The 20,010-nt window shown below is 39.2% G+C and overlaps 1 protein-coding gene and 1 long non-coding RNA gene across 4 annotated transcripts in view; one reads left to right on the forward strand and one right to left on the reverse strand.

Annotated features, from left to right (window-relative positions):
- TNFSF4 (TNF superfamily member 4) overlaps positions 1-3,408 on the forward strand; it is a 189,229-nt gene extending 185,821 nt beyond the window's left edge. For both annotated transcript variants that reach the window (XM_025926322.2, XM_086693391.1), the window contains exon 4: positions 1,280-3,408. In XM_025926322.2, coding sequence (XP_025782107.2) covers positions 1,280-1,629 — 350 coding nt within the window. In that variant the 3' untranslated portion in view covers positions 1,630-3,408. The remainder of the gene's footprint in view (positions 1-1,279) is intronic.
- Positions 1-20,010, reverse strand: part of LOC147572690 (uncharacterized) — a 471,113-nt gene that overhangs the window by 60,794 nt on the left and 390,309 nt on the right. The gene's annotated exons all lie outside the window — the stretch shown is intronic.

The following is a 20,010-nucleotide window of genomic DNA, read 5'->3' on the forward strand; positions in this document are numbered from 1 at the left end:
TCTGAATAGGAATTATTCTCATTTTTCGTAGGTAAGAAAACTAAAGGATGACTTTCCGACACATCATTTCCCACTAAGTTGATTATAGGACAATATTCTGTCTTAATGAGAGTTGGGAGGTCCCAAATATGAAGGCAAGGTGATCCACTATTAGGAGAGCATTATTTGGATCCATGATTAGTATTAGGACAATCACCAGTAGTTTCTATATGGATATTCATTTGTTTCATTCATTCCCTTCATTTGCCTGAAGGGAAGTATATCTTGCCCTCCAAAAGTGGTCTTCATTTTCAATTTAAACTATGCCACCTGGGCCTGATGCAAATCAAGAATTAACTGAATTGTGCCCAAGAGTGGGGACTATTCTTTCCTATGACTAAGGGACATGGACCAGAGTGGGTAATCTGAGATGTGGTTGCTTGGCCATTCACAATGATATTGTGGCTGAGGTAGAAATAAAAGAAATTTAGTCTTTTTGCCTTACACTTGGAATGGCCCTACACAAAGCTACCAAAGCTATCAATCTGTGTCCTCCCCCATCCTTTATCTTCTCTCTCCTGTGGTAGTAACTTTCCCCAAAGCACTTTCCGGGAAAAACTAGCAATAAAAAGGTAAAATGGAGAAGCAGTTCTGTGTTCTTGAACTCTTCCACCTACATCGTATCGAGCAGAACTGAGCCCACAGACATTCTGGGCATGGCGGCATTATCGAACTTAAGTGACTGCTAGCAAAGATCAGTAGTAAATGCTGTTGATAAGTCCAGTGCCCAGGGCATGTAGCAAACTTGCACTTCACAGTCAGGTGGAGAGAGGATAGGGCAGCATTAAGAGCAATTGCTTTGTGTGAATGGGGTGTGCAGGCCCTGGGCAGGGGCACTCCTGCTACCCTTTGCCCTTGTCTATTCATTGAAAAAGGAAGGAAGCACCGAAGTGGCAACACCTCCTGGTTTTGAAAAATCAGAGAAACTTCGAAGTGCCATTTCCCGCCACTGGTCTGTTGCGACCACTGCCAGTTGCTCTAACCTCTTAGTTTTTGCATCCAGCTCTGTTCTGAAATCCTCTTGGCCACTAGTATTAGCTTTGCCTCTTCTTCCATTCCCCAGGTAAAGCAGACTCCAACCCTCATGTGGAAACACAATGCTCTCCTTCTTTTATTCTTTTCAAAAATCTTTCCCGATCATGTTCTCTTCATATGTTTTTAGATGTACTGGAAGATTGTTGCCCAATGCTGTGCTAAGAAATCATTCTTTTTTTTTTTCTTCTTGCCCTCCCCTCCTTAGAGTGTGGGAATGGGACAGGTTGCATCATCACATCCCCAAACAAGGATGAAACCATGAAGGTGCAAGACAACTCAATCATCATCAACTGTGATGGGTTCTATCTCATCTCTCTGAAGGGCTACTTCTCTGAGGAGCTCAGCCTCAGCCTTTATTACCGGAAGGGTCGGAAACCTCTCTTCTCCCTGAGCAAGGTCAAATCTGTCGACTCCATTGGAGTGGCCCATCTAGCTTTTAAGGACAAAGTCTACTTTAACGTGACCACTCACAATACCTCCTACAAAGACATCCAGGTGAATGGTGGGGAATTGATTGTCATTCTTCAAACTCCTGGTGGATTCTGTGCCTACTGAGGACCTGAGGGCTGCACCTAAGCCTGGCACCAGCAAGAACACTGAACTGGGGTTGGACAGGACTCTGATTCTTCTGTGGGAGTGGAGAAGTCGTCCTAGCTTAGCCCCCATATATGGCCACACGGGATGTGACCAGAAGCAGATCCCCTAACTCAGGGATATTTAAAACTTATTTTACATACGAATTAACTTTATTTATCTTCACATCTTCTAAATCACCTATCCCTCATCCCTGATGGTTGCGTCAAGCTTACTAGTTACCTCTACAAAAATGAGAAAATAGGTGCCCCTTCCTTAAGGCACATTATTTCTATTGATCAGGAAATTGTCATAATAAACTTTCTTTATTGAAAAAGACACTTGACTACCCTTTGCTGGAAATTTGACATCTGGCTTTATCAAAATGAAGAGGACAAAGGAAGGGGACATGAATCTGTCAAAGGTGGTATCTCTCCAAGATGAAATTAGTTGCTATTTGCATAGTACCTAAATACTTCTCTCATTTGGTGGAGTTCAAAAGGAAAATCGTCTTGAGAACAGCTGCCAGGACTTGAAGACAGCCAGCTAAAGAATACTCTGTGCTCTGGGCTTTTTTTTTTTTTTTTCTTTGCCACTTTGCTTTTCCAGCCTCCAATGTAATTAATAGAGATTTCCCTTCAAAGATGCTATGAAAAATGTAATCAGAAACTTCAGGAAAACTGTAAGAGATTTTTCCAAACTCGGGAGAGCAAGATAATTTATTGTGAAGGTTATCTTTATCGCATGGGAGAGCAGTGAAACTGGACATCTCAGGGTAAAAGTCAGTAAGAATTTAAATAGTCTGGGAAGGAAAAGACATAAGCAGGAGGCAAAGCAACCCATGTGCATTCTCCTGCTTATGCTGAATATACAATCAGCTCCATTTCTTGCACATGTATACCACATTGCTAGTTTAAAAAAATGAAGCAATTCTTTTCTTAAACACAAATTTATGTTGAGACACTGAGAAGCTATTACATGAAAAATACTGACATCTGTCTACAAACACCGTCATATCATATATGATCTCACATTGATAATTGAGACTAGAATGACCAATAATCAGCCAATACCAATAGGGGAAAAGATCCACTTATTTTTAATTTAAACATCCCTATGGATTCATCAGGCTTATGGCACTGTGGACAAACTTCCAGATGATTTGTAAGAACTCAAATTTTTGATAAAATTTTTAAATGGCAGCAAATGTCCTTCTCCCATTTTAAAGAGTGTATAACATAACATAGAATCTTTCTGGATGGTTCTGTGTCATCACAGTGATTGTACAGTGATATCTTCAGGATCTCCAGAAAGGTGGAAGGCAGTGTGCCCCTACACTAAATGGCCTCAATTACATTTTGACTTTTTCCTATCTATTTAACACAGTTTTCCATGTGTTTTATCTATGTCCACCTATGTTCCTGCACCCTCTATTTTAATCCGTTATGGAGAGAAGCTAAACAAAGATGCATCATAAAAAGAAGCTAAATAAGAGAAATTGTGCATAAGAGTAACCAAGCTCTGAGTGGCTGCCAAGGCAGTCACATACTCATGATCATGATCATGACCATGAGCATAATCATAGGTAAACATTAGTGGAGGGTCTGCTGTGGACCAGGCATTGGGCTAAATGCTTTACATGAATTGTTCTGAGCAAGATACTCTATGACATTTGTCTTAACTACTCAGAGAATTTAAATCTCTGTGTGTCGGTGTGTGTAGGGTGTGTGTGTGTGTGTGTATTTCTTTGTTATTATTTTTTTTTTTAATTTTTTTTTCAACGTTTATTTATTTTTGGGACAGAGAGAGACAGAGCATGAACGGGGGAGGGGCAGAGAGAGAGGGAGACACAGAATCGGAAACAGGCTCCAGGCTCTGAGCCATCAGCCCAGAGCCCGACGCGGGGCTCGAACTCACGGACCGCGAGATCGTGACCTGGCTGAAGTCGGACGCTTAACCGACTGCGCCACCCAGGCGCCCCTGTATTTCTTTGTTATTGACTATGGTCTGCAAAGTTGAAGTTACTCAATGGGTGATATCTAATAAGTAAATGTTTATGACTTAGATAATATTTAAGAATATATATATTTACTTTTTAAAGTTTGAAATGTCTAACTATATTTCTCCTGGACATGCACATTCCAGGCGTAAGCATAATTGTTCTGTGGGTTATCTGTCTTTGGTGTCATGGTCCTTCCTCACAGATGCCCACTCCCTTTGGGTACATGTGGCTTGCTCTTCCCATGCTGGCCTCCTTTGGCCATGCAGGGATTTTATTTTGCCATGCACCAGCTTCACCCCCTCTCCCACTTCTACCCATCAAAATATGTTTGTCCTCTTTAAGTCATTCCTTCAGAAAGGTAATTAACCCTTCTTTGGAGACAACAAAGTTTTGTGGAAAGAGAGCTGAATGAAAAGTCAGGAGACTGAAAACCTAATTTGATTCAGTCAGTAACTAGCTATGTGACCTTAAGCAAGTAACTTCCCATTTTTGGATCCTGTTTTCCTCTCCTGTTAAATGATCATTTTAGAATCTTATAGTGCTAACTGTGAATGTACATACTAAATGTCTACATACTGGTTGCTGTGAGTCAAGATGTATAGCCTTGGATTTTTTTTTCTTAGACAAACTAACATCTTCACTCAGCCTTCTTGAGGGTTCTTTCAAAAAGCAGCTGCAATTGTTACTTAGTAACTTTCTGTTTAGGGGATGGCTTAAGGGATTCTAATCTTGATCCAAAATCATAATTTGTTCTTAAGCATACTGGGCAGGTCCCCTATTTTAAGACATAATTTTGTAGTTAGTGCTTTTCTGGCTCTCAGGAAGTATTAATATTGATATTAATAATATAGCTAATAATAATATTGATATTTACATGGAAACAAATAAAAGATTTCAGAATTCACTACTGGCTAAAGTGCTGCTGCAGTTTTTATTTATCCTTCTCTTCCTTTCTTTGTTATGATCAGCTAATTCCTTGATGAGGGAAGGATGGGGCACGTGTTCCAGTTTCCTAACTGCTTCCAATTTCTTTTTTTTTTTTATTTAAAAAAAAATTTTTTTTTTAACCTTTATTTATTTTTGAGACAGAGAGAGACAGAGCATGAATGGGGGGGGGGGGGGGCAGAGAGAGAGGAAGACACAGAATCGGAAGCAGGCTCCAGGCCCTGAGCCATCAGCCCAGAGCCCGACGCAGGGGACCGCGAGATCGTAACCTGAGCTGAAGTCGGATGCTTAACCGACTGAGTTAAGGCGCCCCAACTGCTTCCAATTTCAACCATCGGAACTATGTCCGGGGATACAACTATCCAAATTCCATCTTTGCTTTTGAAAAGATATTCACTAGAAGTCCTTAGGGCTCCTCTTCTTGTTCATGAGACTGATTCAAATACAATTCTACTATGTACTGTTCTTCTTTCTCTCAGGAATTCTTGCCTCATTTCTAAACCTGGGATGATTTCTTTGAGTATTATGTCCCTTCTCCTTAGTAGTAATTACATCCTAAACCTTATTACTCTCCTTATCTGTAAAATGGGGATATTAATACATACCTTCTGGAGTTTTGTGACCCTGAGAGTACCCGACATATTGTCTGAAACACGGTTGGTCTCAATACCTAATAACTATTAATTTACAAAAGTCACTTTAAGTGCCAAAGGAATAAAAGAATTATGGGGTTTAGTATGAGAGATCACTGAAGCATAATGGAAGAGCCTTGTAGGATTTAGACTGGAGAAGACAGAAGGAGAACATAGCTGGGGAAGAACAGTGTGTACAAAGGCAAAGGGGTAGGACTTCTCATGGTGTTTTCTGGGGACAAGGAGCTACCACTATGGTTATGGCACTCATTCACCCATTTCTTTGTTTGAGCATATTCTATTTTTCCAAGACAGGAATTTGTGTTTGGTCATTGTGGGAGATAGGATTAATGGGTAGTTTGAGGATAAAATATTGGAGGTGTAAAGACAAAACAGAATTTTGGATCATGTCTTACAAAAGGAAACACAGGTTTTTGAGAAGAATTTATCACGGTTTTGGAAAAAGTCTAAGTTCTTGTCAGTGTCACTTTCTCATTTTGACCCAATTCATAGGAGAATCTTACCTTCTGTCAGTTGAACAAAAGCTTCAAATTACTTTAACTAGAAAAAAATGAGAAAAAGAAATTTCATAATAGCCACATTTTTAATACTTTCAGAAAAAGACATATAGAAGTTTTCTTATTAAATTCAAAGTAAATGTTTAATAAAGATTACACTGGGTCATTTTAAAAATATTACATATTTTCTAAAAAGTAGTATTTAAAAAAATATCAACCTGAGATGTTATGAGCACTAAAAAATAATCCCTGGGGATTTCAATCTCTCTGCACATTTATTTGTTTTTGTCTTAAATATACCCTGTTTCTAAAATTAAATTTTTGGCAGTGCTTTGAAATTGCCTAGTTCTGTCTGTCTATCTATCTATCTATCCATCTATCTATCTAAAATTTTCTTTCACTGGCAGTAGCCTCACTCACAGAGTATGTGGGTGGCTTGGAACCTCTCCCTAGAGTTCCTAGTAACTAGCCATGGTGGCTGTCATAGCCACTCATTCAATCTGTGATCCATGGGATCAAGACATGAAAGGATATGGGTAAAATTTAAATGTAATTATTACTGAGGAGAACTGACACATGAAGCCTATAATGCTTTACCACCACCACTCCCCTCCCCCCTCCAACAAAAGCTGGTTGGATGGTTCTTTTTAATCTTGAAGGCATGGCATATAAGGACCTTTAGTTCTGACTGGTGCCTGGGGGGACAATTAAGGTAGCATTCTATCTGGAAGCTGGCAGGGAGTTGACATAGGAAGAGGATGCTAAGCATCCAGGGTATTCCAGCTTTCTGCCACAGTCCTTGAGATATCTGAAGCCATTGTGCATGAGCACAGTTAAACATGGTCCTGACCAGCATTTTGGTTAATGGAACTGGCTGACTTTGTTTATCTTTTCATGGCCCATCTGTGGTAGAAAACAGGGATTTTAAGAGCTGAAGCACAGAATTTCAGCATTTGGGTTTCCTTGGAGTCATGTCAAAGCTGAGAAAATACTTTTACTTTCATATACACTCTCTTTATTGCTGATGTATATAAAAGACCTTTCATTTTCCTACTGATTATGCTGTCTTGACCTTTGGTTTTTGAGGTTTGAGGTTAAAAGAAGAACAATAACAAAATAAAAAAGTAATCAACAAGACTTGATATTGTAGAAATATAAGCAGGAAGTAATCTCTAAAGGTCATTTCAGTCCAGCTGTCTACTTTTATTTAGGGTACACTATTTATTAATAAGAACATATGTTACCTTAGAGATTTTTAGTATATGACAATCTATATCTTCCCCTTACAATGAATTTTAAGAGTTAACATTCTATAATCCTATGACCATTCTTTAAGGCAACTTGAATCTTTTAATTTGTAAAATATCTTCATTATTATGAATCAAGCAATAGTCAAGCAGTCAACCTAAATTTGCTCTACTCCTATTTTACATCAGGCATTGTGCTAGGCATTTTGTGATATTTTTTTTCCTCATTAGAAATGAAAATGAGCTGTTATTCTTAATCTTCTTTTATTCTTAAGCCCCCAATACTTGCTGTTATGTCTATCATCCATTCTGCCCCTAACATACATGGATAAAATGTGCCATGTGATTTTTATATTTTTTCATGAATACTATTTATGTCCCATTAATCATGTTCCTACTATTTTAAACTCTTAAAAATTGATGCAAAACACTTCTCATTCCATTTACAGTTAAATCTCATTTTTATTACTCATCAAATACACATTTTTTTAAAAAGCAGACATGTGCAAGTCCAAAAGAATTTTGCCTATGAATTTTCATTCTTAGAGTACTGAATTCCTAAGATAAGGAGACCATCATGAGAATCAGTAGATTTCTTATATGACATCCCTTATATAATTAATAATATTTTAACCATTCATCCACAGATAATTATTGAATTTCTACTGTATGTTACCATGTGCCTACTGTGCTGGATACTAGAAATCTAAATACAAATATGAAATAGTTTCTTTTCACTAGGTATTTACCATAGTATGTGGTCTTAACTGAGTGGGAAGAAGCTAGAAGCCAGGCTACCAAATAAGAAACCAAGTGTTGATGTCTGTAAAGCAAAAAATGGATCTGTAAAGCAAAAAATTGGACCTAATGATTGATAGGGTTTAGGTGGTAAATAAAGGGAGAGATTAATGTGTTCACTCATTAAAACCATTATTGTTTTGAGAGTCTGGAAGAAATAAGAAACAACAAATAAAAACAAGGAAAGAACAAGTCAGAGTGCTAGAAGAAACAAAAAGGGCTTATCCACTTTAAGTTGGGAAGAGACTTCATTGAAAAGATGACATTTAACTCAAGATGTGAAAGTTGGGAGAAACCAGCTGCTTGAAACCAAAATGCTGACAGGGGCCAATGAGTTGGGGGTGAGTAGTGGGAAAAGGAAGTTAAAAATACTATCTATGACCATGTGACCAGTTTTAGAAATGAGGAATCTACTAGTTGTATTCCTTCCTAATTCTGATATGACTACATTGATGTATGTACTAACCAATGTTTTCCTTCCAACTCTCCATTCCTTTGTCATCTGTTAATAGTAGTTAACTTTACATCTTGTATTTTAAGTAACATAATATCAAAGAGGGAGTATGACTCAGCTGCAAAAATAAGGAACATCATCCACAGATGGATGAATGAACTTTGGATCTTATTTGGGGAAGAGCTAGAATATTGTACAAGGGACAGCTGCATCACTGGGTGGAACCATCATTTTGATATAATATTTATTTGGAAATAAATTATGATTAAAGATGCCCTGTTGACAAGGGGTGAACTGTGGTGGGTTTGTACTAGCACAAGTTAGTGAACATGGAAGAATAATTCCTAGAATTATTTTCCCTATAGAGTTACAGGGAGAAGTCTGCATGAGATCTGGAAGGTGGAAATGAAGGAGCAGCCATCTTTATACTTGAAAGGCTAGAGTACAGTGCCAGGTACTGTGGCAGCTCACAGTCATTGTTGTGGATCTGCCAGCTCACTATGCTTCTGTGGGGCAACACCTGGACCCACAGCTCATCTAGCTCCTTGCAGATCTTCTATAGCTTCTCCAAGTCCCAAGCCAGGCATTTATGCAGCTCTGTGGGATCTAATTTTCCCTGCCGTCACCCGTGTCCTCAAAGTTGGTGGTACCTACAGACAGATGTGGGTTCCAGCTTGTTTGTATGGGTACAGTGTTCAAGAGAAAGTGACAGTATTGAGACTAGGCAAAGAAGATCCAATATGTAAGGTAACAGTAGTCCTTGAAGAAGAAAACTAATACAGAAAACAGGAGAAATACTAAAACTATAATTTAAAAAACTTCTGAAATAGAAAAAGATTTGAAAACACAAATTGAAATGCAGTGTACATACCTTAGGAATACTGACCCTGAATGACTGAATTTTAAAAATTACTGAACTTAAGAAAATATGAAAAATTCCCTAAGTGTCTTCGCAAAAATATTATCACCAGACTCACGAACACTATTATTTTTCTGTCTGCTCTAACAAATTGCCACAAACTAACTGGCTTAAAATAACAGAAATTTATTCTTTTACAGTTTTAGAGGCCGCAAGTCTGTAAAGAGTCTTACAGGGCTAAAATAAAAATGTAAAAGAGGCTACATCCTCCTGGAAGCTCTCAGGAAGAATCCAATTCTTTGTCAGCTTCTAGAGGCTATTCTCATTCCTTGGTTAATAGCCCCATATCACCTCACATTTTCTCTCCTTGCTTCAACCATTACATTGTTTTCTGCCTTTACCTCCCTACCTTCCTCTGCCTCCCTCTCATCAGGATACTTGTGATTACATTTAGGGCCCATTTGGATAATCTAGGATAATGTCCCTATCTGAAGATCCTTAATTTAATCACATCTGCACTGTGCTTTTTGCCATGTAAGGTAATATTCACAGGTTCCAGGTATTAGAACATGGATATCTTTGGGGTGGGGGCATTATGCAGCCTGCCACAAACACTTTAACCAGAAGAAAGGAGAAAATATATTTAAAAGACCCAACGGAAAAAATATGAGCCAAAGGATTTTATATCCAGCAAAACTGACATTCAAGTATAGTTTGGCGTGGATAAGTTGTTTTCAACTTTTAAGAACTCAGAAAAGGGGCGCCTGGGTGGCTCAGTCAGTTGAGCATCCGACTTCGGCTCAGGTCACGATCTCGCGGTCCGTGAGTTCGAGCCCCGCGTCGGGCTCTGGGCTGATGGCTCAGAGCCTGGAGCCTGTTTCAGATTCTGTGTCTCCCTCTCTCTGACCCTCCCCCATTCATGCTCTGTCTCTCTCTGTCTCAAAAATAAATAAACGTTAAAAAAAAAATTAAAAAAAAAAGAACTCAGAAAATATTGTTCCTGTGAGCCCTTCATGAAGAATCTATTAGAAAATGAGCTCCAGACAACTAAAATAACTAGACAGACATTGACCTAAGAACTTGTGATCATGAAACACCTGGTTTTTACAAAAATAAGGCTTAAAAGGAAGAGACTATGGTATATAATGGCTATATCCTCTGACATGTAGGTATATTATAACTTTAAAATGGGTAGGGAAGAATGAGGAGGATTATTAAAAATATGTTTTAAGCTGTTCTTACTAATTACATTATTGATGGCAGTTATATATTAGAATTGCTATTCTCAAACTGTTGTGTATAATGTGGAATAAAGTAAATGTATAATAATCATTCAAGGCTCAGCTTGAAAAAAATTCCTCTATAAGGATTTTTTAAATTCCAGTAGGCAGAAGAAAGCTTTTCCTTTCTCTGAATTCCCATTATATATTATATAATTCTTTTATGACCTTATTATTTTCAAAATTATGAATTTCTGTACTTAGCATAGTGCTAAGCATATAAAGTTGGCCAGTAAATATTTTTTGTGTGAATAAATAAATGATTTACCCTGAAGAAATTTAGCAGGTACAGAGATAAAACACTGATATTGCTAATAAAATTCTCATACTGGGTCCACATTTCTTTTTTCCCCAAAGTGATGTAATATCTGAAGGATAAAGTATCTTCATTAATAATGTCTCTTCATTAAATAGTGAAAAGTTCCTTCTACAAATCCAGGTCCTGCCCCCCAGCAAATGTTTTTGTTTTGTTTTGCTTGGTCTAGATTGGTAGTATGGAAATAGCTCCCCAAGGAGCCACAGTTTTACTGTTTTCTAAAAGTATTTACTTCCTATAGATATAATTTATTAGACAAACATCATAAACCATAATTACATATACACAAAAAAATCAATTACACCATTACTAATTACCTGCTTACAATTTCCTTAAACAAGGTACTTTGTACAAGATATAAGGATGCTGTAGCATTCATTCTGAGTCTCTAGCCCAGCAATATGCTTACGAGCAAAAGACATTTGTAAGAGGAGGCTTTAGCCAGCTGGTGTTAGATGAAAGAAAAAGTATGCCTTTCTTCTTCTAGCTTGGCAGGTTGTCCATTAATTTAGTGTCAATTGAAAATATAACTCATATACCACCCGATAGGAGTCTGTCTGGAAGAGGAATAAAATCTAGCTGAGGAGCGTGGAGAAAGAATAGTGTCCTGAGCTAAGTGCATACATGTAGACAATTGTGTCTAGAATCACATTTCATAGGAAGGTCTGAATTGTTTTTTCCCCCATAAAGTTAAATAAAACAGGAACATTTTTCAAAGTATAGTAAGTTATGCTCTTCATAAGATTTTTGCCAGAAATTTTCAAGTGGCTAAGTGACAGCACAATGTGTGCCATAACTTCCTAAATAAAAGCTTCCTTCTCACGGTGGGGTGGGGGGTTGCAGAGGCTGAGATAGACCTTACAAGCATCAACAAAAGGACTGACTGAATGTAAGTGAAGGAAAAGGAAAAATAAAGCAGGAATGAAAAGGACAAGAAATAAAGGAAGGGATGATATAAGTTTCCTTCAAGAGCATATGTTTCCACTAAAGGTATATTAAATTTGAGGACATATAAAATTCAATTCAATTTACTTGAACAAGTATTTGTTAAATTTTTGTTTTCACAAGGTGACTAACATTGTGCTAGGTGTTCTGGGGAATCTGAAAGAAGTGGAAAGGTAGCAGAATAATACAACTGGTATAAATCTAATACTTAGAATCAATGGAGGCTTGAGTTGAAGTTGAGACTTTACCATCATCTAGCAGCTGTATATTTTGGCTGATCACTTACTTGTAGGTCCCCTACTTATTGCCTTCCTTGCTCCACCATCATACAGACAGCGATAATTAAACTTATTATGTTAGATTGTTGAGAGGATTAAGTGATGTAGTTCATGACATTTTAAAGATGTTTAATAATTTTTAGTTGCCACCTGTAGAAACCACATCTCCTGTCCTGCAGGATCTTAATTCACAGAAACCAAAGACATAAGAGCCTCTAAAAGAAGTAAAGACAAATTTATATGGGCTTGCAAGAAAGATGAGTAATATAAGTGGAGTATTTTGGATGATCAGCAAATGGTGAAGACTTTTTGATTTGTGTGAAGTGGTAAGGCTGTAGGTTTTCATTATTGAAAATTCTACAGGCTTAAAAAACTTAAAAAAAAAAGTCAGCGTTAGCATTGAGGTGAGAAAAGTAAGAAAAGTAAGGTTTACAGTAGCAGAGACTACTAGTTAATCAACAAAGCTATTTACTCTTCTTTCTGGGACTCCCAGCCTCCCTTGCAGTTAGTGGTGGTCATGTGACTGAGTTCTATCCAAGGAAATGTGAGTTAGAGCCCCTCCCACTTGCAGCCATCCATGTTCTCTTATCTACTGGTGAATATTAAACCCCAGGGAAATTCTGAAGCCTTCTTCAGCCTGGGCTTGTAACCAACTGCTTGGAATAGAGCCTCTTTCCCCACTCTTGTCACTAATCAGAAACACCTATTTGATCTACATAGCAAGAAATTTCCAATATTTTATGTCATTGAGATTTAGGGATTTTTCTTTTACAGTAAGTAGGATTGCTCAACTAAAACACTTGGAGAAAATAAGAAATTGACTATAGATAGAATCACTCACAAAGCCAAGTTTAAAACCTCAGAACATCAAGGAATCAGACTAGAATGTTAGAGACAGGTGAAATTTTAGAGATTATACTAACATTCTAGTAGAGAAGCAGCCATATTTAAGGGAAAAAGGTAACACCAGGACTGCAACTACCACCAACCACTATCATCATCATCATCATCAGCCAGATGACTTGTGTGAATCCTGGTTTACCATTCACTAGCTGTGTAACTTTTGGAAAGATACTAAACTACTCCATGCCTCAGTTTGTAAAATAGAAATGAGGATAATATTTACTTCACAGAATCGCTGATGGCATTGTTATTTCATATGTGTAAAGCATTTAGAAGAATGCCTGGAACATAATAAGCACTAATTATGTAGTAGCTATTATTGGTATAGTTTTAGAATGAGTCATGACAATGGGGAAAATATGAGGCCACTGAGGCCTCATATTGTTATCACCTTTCCTTATCTATGTGTCTACAAAAAGCATGGTCATACGCAGCTGAAAAGTGTGGGTATTTTGACTCTATGTGGGTGATGGCTTTTAAACATGAGGAAGTATTTCTAATATTCTGATTCTTTTTTTAAATGTTTATTAAAAAACATTAAAGCAGAGCAGAGTGGGGCAGAGAAAGAGAGAGGAGAGAGAAAATCCCAAGCAGGCTCTGCACTCAGTGCAAAGCCCGATGTGGGGCTTGATTCCATGAACTGTGAGATCATGACCTAAGCCAAAATCAAGAGTCAGGTGCTTAACTGAATGAGGCACCCAGGCACCCCTAATATTCTGATTATTAAGTTTTATAGTGGGTAATGAGTATTTGTTTTATTATTGTCTTCCATAATGTTCACATACATATATATCATTTTGCATGCATCAAATATTTCACCAAAAACATGATTTATGAAGTCCTATTTATGAATTTATGGAAAATTATATAAATAGACTGCATATTAATAAGAATAGATTTTTCAATAATATTTAAACTTTTTAAAAAATTAAGGTCAAGTTTGACCATGTTACTTCTTGGCTTGAAACTCTTGGATGACTCCATTGCCTACAGGGTAGAATTAAGATGGTGTGGCATAGCAAAGATTACTAGTTGCCTTTAATATTTTTTCCCCTTTTTCCTGACTTTGTTAGGGAGAGCAACCGTGCTCAGCTAAGAAACCATATTTCCTAGCATCCCTTGCCTATAGGAATGGTTATTATGACTAAGTTCTGGCCAATGGAATAAAAGCCAAAGTTTCAAATGTAGCATTTAGAAAAGTTTCATCAAAAAGGGAACTTAAGGTGGGGAGAGGGAAGATGGCGGCGTAGGAGGACGCTGGGCTCACCGCGCGTCCTGCTGATCACTTAGATTCCACCTATACCTGCCTAAATAACCCAGAAAACCGCCAGAGGATTAGCAGAACGGAGTCGCCGGAGCCAAGCGCAGATGAGAGGCCCACGGAAGAGGGTAGGAAGGGCGGCGAGGCGGTGCGCGCTCCACGGACTGGCGGGAGGGAGCCGGGGCGGAGGGGCGGCTCGCCGGCCAAGCAGAGCCCCCGAGTCTGGCTTGCAAAAAGCGGAGGGGCCTGGTGGACTGTGTTCCGACAGCAAGCACGACTTAGCGTCTGGGAGGTCATAAGTTAACAGCTCTGCTCAGAAAGCGGGAAGGCTGGAGGACAAAGGGAAGGAGAGCTGCTGAGCCCCCTGACGACAGAGCTCAGTTTGGTGGGGAACAAAGGCGCTCGCCAGCGCCATCTCCCCCGCCCATCCCCCAGCCAAAATCCCAAAGAGAATCAGTTCCTGCCAGGGAACTTGCTCACTCCGCGCAAACACCCAACTCTGCGCTTCTGCGGAGCCAAACCTCCGGCAGCGGATCTGACTCCCTCCTGCTGCCACAGGGCCCCTCCTGAAGTGGATCACCTAAGGAGAAGCAAGCTAAGCCTGCCCCTCCTGCCCCTGTGCACCTTGCCTACCCACCCCAGCTAAGACGCCAGATCCCCAGCATCACAAGCCTGGCAGTGTGCAAGTAGCCCAGACAGGCCACCCCACCCCACAGTGAATCCCGCCCCTAGGAGAGGGGAAGAGAAGGCACACACCAGTCTGACTGTGGCCCCAGCAGTGGGCTGGGGGCAGACATCAGGTCTGACTGCGGCTCCGCCCACCAACTCCAGTTATACACCACAGCACAGGGGAAGCGCCCTGCAGGTCCTCACCACGCCAGGGACTATCCAAAATGACCAAGCGGAAGAATTCCCCTCAGAAGAATCTCCAGGAAATAACAACAGCTAATGAGCTGATCAAAAAGGATTTAAATAATATAACAGAAAGTGAATTTAGAATAATAGTCATAAAATTAATCGCTGGGCTTGAAAACAGTATAGCTGACAGCAGAGAATCTCTTGCTACAGAGATCAAGGGACTAAGGAACAGTCACGAGGAGCTGAAAAATGCTTTAAACTAAATGCATAACAAAATGGAAACCACCACGGCTCGGATTGAAGAGGCAGAGGCGAGAATAGGTGAACTAGAAGATAAAGTTATGGAAAAAGAGGAAGCTGAGAAAAAGAGAGATAAAAAAATCCAGGAGTATGAGAGGAAAATTAGAGAACTAAGTGATACACTAAAAAGAAATAATATACGCATAATTGGTATCCCAGAGGAGGAAGAGAGAGGGAAAGGTGCTGAAGGGGTACTTGAAGAAATAATAGCTGAGAACTTCCCTGAACTGGGGAAGGAAAAAGGCATTGAAATCCAAGAGGCACAGAGAACTCCCTTCAGACGTAACTTGAATCGATCTTCTGCACGACATATCATAGTGAAACTGGCAAAATACAAGGATAAAGAGAAAATTCTGAAAGCAGCAAGGGGTAAACGTGCCCTCACATATAAAGGGAGACCTGGGGCGCCTGGGTGGCGCAGTCGGTTAAGCGTCCGACTTCAGCCAGGTCACGATCTCGCGGTCCGTGAGTTTGAGCCCCGCGTCAGGCTCTGGGCTGACGGCTCGGAGCCTGGAGCCGGTTTCCGATTCTGTGTCTCCCTCTCTCTCTGCCCCTCCCCCGTTCATGCTCTGTCTCTCTCTGTCTCAAAAATAAATAAACGTTGAAAAAAAAAATTTAAAAAAAAAAAATAAAAATAAATAAATAAAGGGAGACCTATAAGACTCGTGACTGATCTCTCTTTTGAAACTTGGCAGGCCAGAAAGAATTGGCACGAGATTTTCAGTGTGCTAGACAGAAAAAATATGCAGCCGAGAATCCTTTATCCAGCAAGTCTGTCATTTAGAATAGAAGGAGAGATAAAGGTCTTCCCAAACAAACAAAAACTGAGGGAATTTGTCACCACTAAACCAGCCCTCCAAGAGATCCTAAGGGGGACCCTGTGAGACAAAGTACCAGAGACATCACTACAAGCATAAAACATACAGACATCACAATGACTCTAAACCCATATCTTTCTATAATAACACTGAATGTAAATGGATTAAATACGCCAACCAAAAGACATAGGGTATCAGAATGGATAAAAAAACAAGACCCATCTATTTGCTGTCTACAAGAGACTCATTTTAGACCTGAGGACAGCTTTAGATTGAGAGTGAGGGGATGGAGAACTATTTATCATGCTACTGGAAGCCAAAAGAAAGCTGGAGTAGCCATAGTTATATCAGACAAACTAGACTTTAAATTAAAGGCTGTAACAAGAGATGAAGAAGGACATTATATAATAGTGACAGGGTCTATCCATCAGGAAGAGCTAACAATTATAAATGTCTATGTGCCGAATACCGGAGCGCCCAAATATATAAAACAATTACTCATAAACATAAGCAACCTTATTGATAAGAATGTGGTAATTGCAGGGGACTTTAACACCCCACTTACAGAAATGGAGAGATCATCTAGACACACGGTCAATAAAGAAACAAGGGCCCTGAATGAGACATTGGATCAGATGGACTGACAGATATATTTAGAACTCTGCATCCCAAAGCAACAGAATATACTTTCTTCTCGAGTGCACATGGAACATTCTCCAAGATAGATCATATACTGGTCACAAAACAGCCCTTCATAAGTTTACAAGAATTGAAATCATACCATGCATACTTTCAGACCACAATGCTATGAAGCTTGAAATCAACCACAGAAAAAAGTCTGGAAAACCTCCAAAAGCATGGAGGTTAAAGAACACCCTACTAACGAATGAGTGGGTCAACCAGGCAATTAGAGAAGAAATTAAAAAATATATGGAAACAAACAAAAATGAAAATACAACAATCCAAACGCTTTGGGATGCAGCGAAGGCAGTCCTGAGAGGAAAATACATTGCAATCCAGACCTATCTCAAGAAACAAGAAAAATCCCAAATACAAAATCTAACAGCACACATAAAGGAAATAGAAGCAGAACAGCAAAGGCAGCCTAAACCCAGCAGGAGAAGAGAAATCATAAAGATCAGAGCAGAAATAAACAATATAGAATCTAAAAAAACTGTAGAGCAGATCAACGAAACCAAGAGTTGGTTTTTTGAAAAAATAAACAAAATTGACAAACCTCTAGCCAGGCTTCTCAAAAAGAAAAGGGAGATGACCCAAATAGATAAAATCATGAAGGAAAATGGAATTATTACAACCAATCCCTCAGAGATACAAACAATTATCAGGGAATACTATGAAAAATTATATGCCAACAAATTGGACAACCTGGAAGAAATGGACAAATTCCTGAACACCCACACTCTTCCAAAACTCAATCAGGAGGAAATAGAAAGCTTGAACAGACCCATAACCAGCGAAGAAATTGAATCGGTTATCAAAAATCTCCCAACAAATAAGAGTCCAGGACCAGATGGCTTCCCAGGGGAGTTCTACCAGACGTTTAAAGCAGAGATAATACCTATCCTTCTCAAGCTATTCCAAGAAATAGAAAGGGAAGGAAAACTTCCAGACTCATTCTATGAAGCCAGTATTACTTTGATTCCTACACCAGACAGAGACCCAGTAAAAAAAGAGAACTACAGGCCAATATCCCTGATGAATATGGATGCAAAAATTCTCAATAAGATACTAGCAAATCGAATTCAACGGCATATAAAAAGAATTATTCACCATGATCAAGTGGGATTCATTCCTGGGATGCAGGGCTGGTTCAACATTCACAAATCAATCAACGTGATACATCACATTAACAAAAAAAAAGAGAAAAACCATATGATCCTGTCAATCGATGCAGAAAAGGCCTTCGACAAAATCCAGCACCCTTTCTTAATAAAAACCCTTGAGAAAGTCGGGATAGAAGGAACATACTTAAAGATCATAAAAGCCATTTATGAAAAGCCCACAGCTAACATCATCCTCAACGGGGAAAAACTGAGAGCTTTTTCCCTGAGATCAGGAACACGACAGGGATGCCCACTCTCACCGCTGTTGTTTAACATAGTGCTGGAAGTTCTAGCATCAGCAATCAGACAACAAAAGGAAATCAAAGGCATCACAATTGGCAAAGATGAAGTCAAGCTTTCGCTTTTTGCAGATGACATGATATTATACATGGAAAATCCGATAGACTCCACCAAAAGTCTGCTAGAACTGATCCATGAATTCAGCAAAGTTGCAGGATACAAAATCAATGTACAGAAATCAGTTGCATTCTTATACACTAACAATGAAGCAACAGAAAGACAAATAAAGAAACTGATCCCATTCACAATTGCACCAAGAAGCATAAAATACCTAGGAATAAATCTAACCAAAGATGTAAAGGATCTGTATGCTGAAAACTATAGAAAGCTTATGAAGGTAATTGAAGAAGATGTAAAGAAATGGAAAGACATTCCCTGCTCATGGATTGGAAGAATAAATATTGTCAAAATGTCAATACTACCCAAAGCTATCTACACATTCAATGCAATCCCAATCAAAATTGCACCAGCATTCTTCTTGAAACTAGAACAAGCAATCCTAAAATTCATATGGAACCACAAAAGGCCCCGAATAGCCAAAGTAATTTTGAAGAAGAAGACCAAAGCAGGAGGCATCACAATCCCAGACTTTAGCCTCTACTACAAAGCTGTCATCATCAAGACAGCATGGTATTGGCACAAAAACAGACACATAGACCAATGGAATAGAATAGAAACCCCAGAACTAGACCCACAAACGTATGGCCAACTCATCTTTGACAAAGCAGGAAAGAACATCCAATGGAAAAAAGACAGTCTCTTTAACAAATGGTGCTGGGAGAACTGGACAGCAACATGCAGAAGGTTGAAACTAGACCACTTTCTCACACCATTCACAAAAATAAACTCCAAATGGATAAAGGACCTGAATGTGAGACAGGAAACCATCAAAACCTTAGAGGAGAAAGCAGGAAAAGACCTCTCTGACCTCAGCCGTAGCAATCTCTTACTCGACACATCCCCAAAGGCAAGGGAATTAAAAGCAAAAGTGAATTACTGGGACCTTATGAAGATAAAAAGCTTCTGCACAGCAAAGGAAACAACCAACAAAACTAAAAGGCAATCAACGGAATGGGAAAAGATATTTGCAAATGACATATCGGACAAAGGGCTAGTATCCAAAATCTATAAAGAGCTCACCAAACTCCACACCCGAAAAGCAAATAACCCAGTGAAGAAATGGGCAGAAAACATGAATAGACACTTCTCTAAAGAAGACATCCGGATGGCCAACAGGCACATGAAAAGATGTTCAGCGTCGCTCCTTATCAGGGAAATACAAATCAAAACCACACTCAGGTATCACCTCACGCCAGTCAGAGTGGCCAAAATGAACAAATCAGGAGACTATGGATGCTGGAGAGGATGTGGAGAAACGGGAACCCTCTTGCACTGTTGGTGGGAATGCTAATTGGTGCAGCCGCTCTGGAAAGCAGTGTGGAGGTTCCTCAGAAAATTAAAAATAGACCTACCCTATGACCCAGCAATAGCACTGCTAGGAATTTATCCAAGGGACACAGGAGTACTGATGCATAGGGGCACTTGTACCCCAATGTTCATAGCAGCACTCTCAACAATAGCCAAATTATGGGAAGAGCCTAAATGTCCATCAACTGATGAATGGATAAAGAAATTGTGGTTTATATACACAATGGAATACTACGTGGCAATGAGAAAAAATGAAATATGGCCTTTTGTAGCAACGTGGATGGAACTGGAGAGTGTGATGCTAAGTGAAATAAGCCATACAGAGAAAGACAGATACCATATGGTTTCACTCTTATGTGGATCCTGAGAAACTTAAC

Source organism: Puma concolor, chromosome E4, assembly GCF_028749965.1.
Source record: "Puma concolor isolate L17-30 chromosome E4, mPumCon1.1.hap2, whole genome shotgun sequence".
NCBI lineage: Eukaryota > Metazoa > Chordata > Mammalia > Carnivora > Felidae > Puma > Puma concolor.